The sequence below is a fragment of the Thalia democratica genome, chromosome 1, assembly GCF_965202585.1.
Source record: "Thalia democratica chromosome 1, ktThaDemo2.hap1.1, whole genome shotgun sequence".
Classification (NCBI taxonomy): domain Eukaryota; kingdom Metazoa; phylum Chordata; class Thaliacea; order Salpida; family Salpidae; genus Thalia; species Thalia democratica.
The window spans coordinates 51,537,208-51,539,882 of record NC_139165.1 but is presented as its reverse complement, the minus strand read 5'-3'; the positions used below and the strand labels follow the sequence as shown (position 1 = coordinate 51,539,882).

General features: G+C 26.7%; 1 protein-coding gene across 1 annotated transcript; it reads right to left on the bottom strand.

Annotated features, from left to right (window-relative positions):
• Positions 1-551: 551 nt before the first annotated feature.
• On the bottom strand, positions 552-1,793 carry LOC145837322 (putative hydrolase LipZ). Its single transcript, XM_082945109.1, has one exon. It carries the CDS (start codon positions 1,791-1,793, stop codon positions 780-782), a length of 1,014 nt encoding a protein of 337 aa, XP_082801235.1. The 3' UTR covers positions 552-779.
• Positions 1,794-2,675: the final 882 nt, after the last annotated feature.

The window sequence follows — 2,675 nt, the reverse complement described above, 5'->3', positions numbered from 1 at the left end:
CAATTTTTTTTCAATCCTTAACTTTTTTGTAAATTTTGTGGTGAAGTTCTTTTATTAAGACTTATTATAAATTTGTAACTAAATAAAAATTAATAAATGTTTAGTTTAATAAAAAAAACTTTATGACTATTTACACTTTTGAATAAGTGATATTAAACTATTGCTATTCGGAATTTATAGTAATCTTTTTTATTAACAGTACAAAGACTGTACCATAAATATTATTGTTCAGCAAAAATATTAATGCTTTTAACTTAAAAATACTTATTTGTTTTTCATGGGTAAACTATTTTATACAAATAAAAATCTAAATCCAATGTATTAAAATATTAACAAACAAAAACTTATATTATCAAAGAATTACACTTAGCTGCGATTCAGTAACATAGTATTTATATAGGTTTACAGTTATCAAGAAATCGAAAGGGTTATGAAACGCAAAACTGTTTTATTTATTCAATATCAACTTCATATGACTTAAATACAACAGTGAAAATATTTTAGTAATCGTATCTACTTTAGGATAATATTACATACTTAAAAAGATTTGTTTCCACGAATTATAAATGATTTTGAAGTTGTAAAATTTTTACTAAATTTAAAAGTTTCAAAATTAGTTTAAAAACTGATTAGATTGTTAAACTAAAAATTATAATTGATTTCCATTAAAAAATCTTAATCGTTATGATTACTTTTAATGATTGCTTAAACTAAAATTTTTTGAGTAAACATGCAAATTACAACTAAAATTTGATTGCAAAAACTTCGAAAAATAAAAACTAGTTTATTACATAATTAAGCCATTTTTGAGGGGCTTCTAGCATTGAGAAATGGCCACAATTTTCTATAACATTTAACTCAATATCTTCATAATTTAACGATTTAATAAAGTTTGCTATTTTTATTGGAGCAACTGCATCTTCGTTTCCCCATACAAGTTTTACAGGAACTTCTTTCGAAAGTTCAACTAATGCAGGATACCATCTGAACTCAAAGTTAATTCTATCATTAAGATAATATATGAGTTTATAAAACATTTTATGGCCACCCTTTAGACTGTAAAGCAAAGCCATGCTTTCAACATCACTCTTAACTTGTGATGCTTCAGCTTTAGGAGAGTAAATGCCAGATAGTTGAATTGGACCAATGATATCACTCAGGCCTGTATTGACAGACCAAGCGTTAAAAAAAGGACCAAATACTGGACTAGAAACAATAGACTGGCTGATTCTTAAATTAGCTCTTTCATAGTTCATACCACCATTAGTAAAAATAAATTTGCTAAAAGAAAAATCAAAACCTGGCAGCATCTCTCTGTGATGACGAGTAAGTATTTCCATAACAACCGAATCACCCATGTCATGACCAACAAGCACTACCTTGCCATGGACGTTCAACTTTCTATACAGTTCTAAGCAATGCTCTGCAAGTTCCAATACAGAATAAGTAAAGTCAGTTGGTTTGTCAGAAAAACCAAAACCAACTTGATCATGTACTACTACATTGCCATGATTTAGTAGTTCTTCGATGACACTGTGATAATCATAACTTGATGTTGGGAAACCATGTACTAAAGCGTAAGTTGTATTGACTTTATTTAAATTCTTACTCTTCTCATGAATGTAAAATGTTTTATAGCCAAAAATGTTTACATAATTACCTCTTTTGTGCCAATTTTTGATAGCACTTGGTAATGTATCAAGAGCTATACTTTTTTCTGACCTTGGAAAAAAGAAAGGAATTATTAAGGCTAGAGCAAGCACTACAAAAGTATTACCTATGTAGTTAAACATCTGAAATTAAAAAAATTAAAAAAAATTTTATTATACAAATCTACTATAAACTACAGTACTTAAAAACTTCATCACACTTAATCAATGTTTTGTTTTTTTAATCTCAATTAGTTTAGCTAAAGGTATAAATTACTAAAACAAAAGTGTCTATTTTTATCTGGAATAGGTTCTAAAAGGTAATTTATTATGATACAATACTAAATTACATTTGGTTTACAATTAATAAATTACATATTGGTATATTCATGTACATTATATTTAGGTATTGTAAATAACTAAGAGGGTAACTAATTTACAGTGCTGTAGACAAGCTTGGATAACGTAAAACTAGCCTAAGTTTATTAGTTAAAAAATAGTAAGAAATATTTACTTAAAAAAAAATTAATCAAGCTTGAATACCTAAATATATTATAATAATAACAAAATATTTAAAATCTAAAGAAAAAACTAAAGTTTAGAAAAAATAAAGTTACACACACTAGCTTGGGACTAACAAAAACATCCAAATTATTCTGAGTTTTTCAAAAAATAACGTCAAACAAGCCCTAGTATTTTTAATTTCAAACTTGCCTAAACAGTCTGAGTAGCTTAAAAGTGGGGCAAATATTTATATCAAAATCATTAATTAAAATATATTTTTATCTAGAAAAATAAAAAAACACCCATGTACGTCATCAGAGCAAAAGCCTGGAATTTCATGTGCTGTGAGACAAGCTTTAGTTAACATAAAAGTTTGGTTATACTACTTTGATCATCAGAACAAAAACTCTTTGTAGACTTAGAACTAGGTTTCATTTAATATCAACTCATCAGTTAGTTTCAATCAAAGAAACGTGCAGTTGTCAGTTTTTACTGACTGATGAGTTTCAATAAAAAAACAAA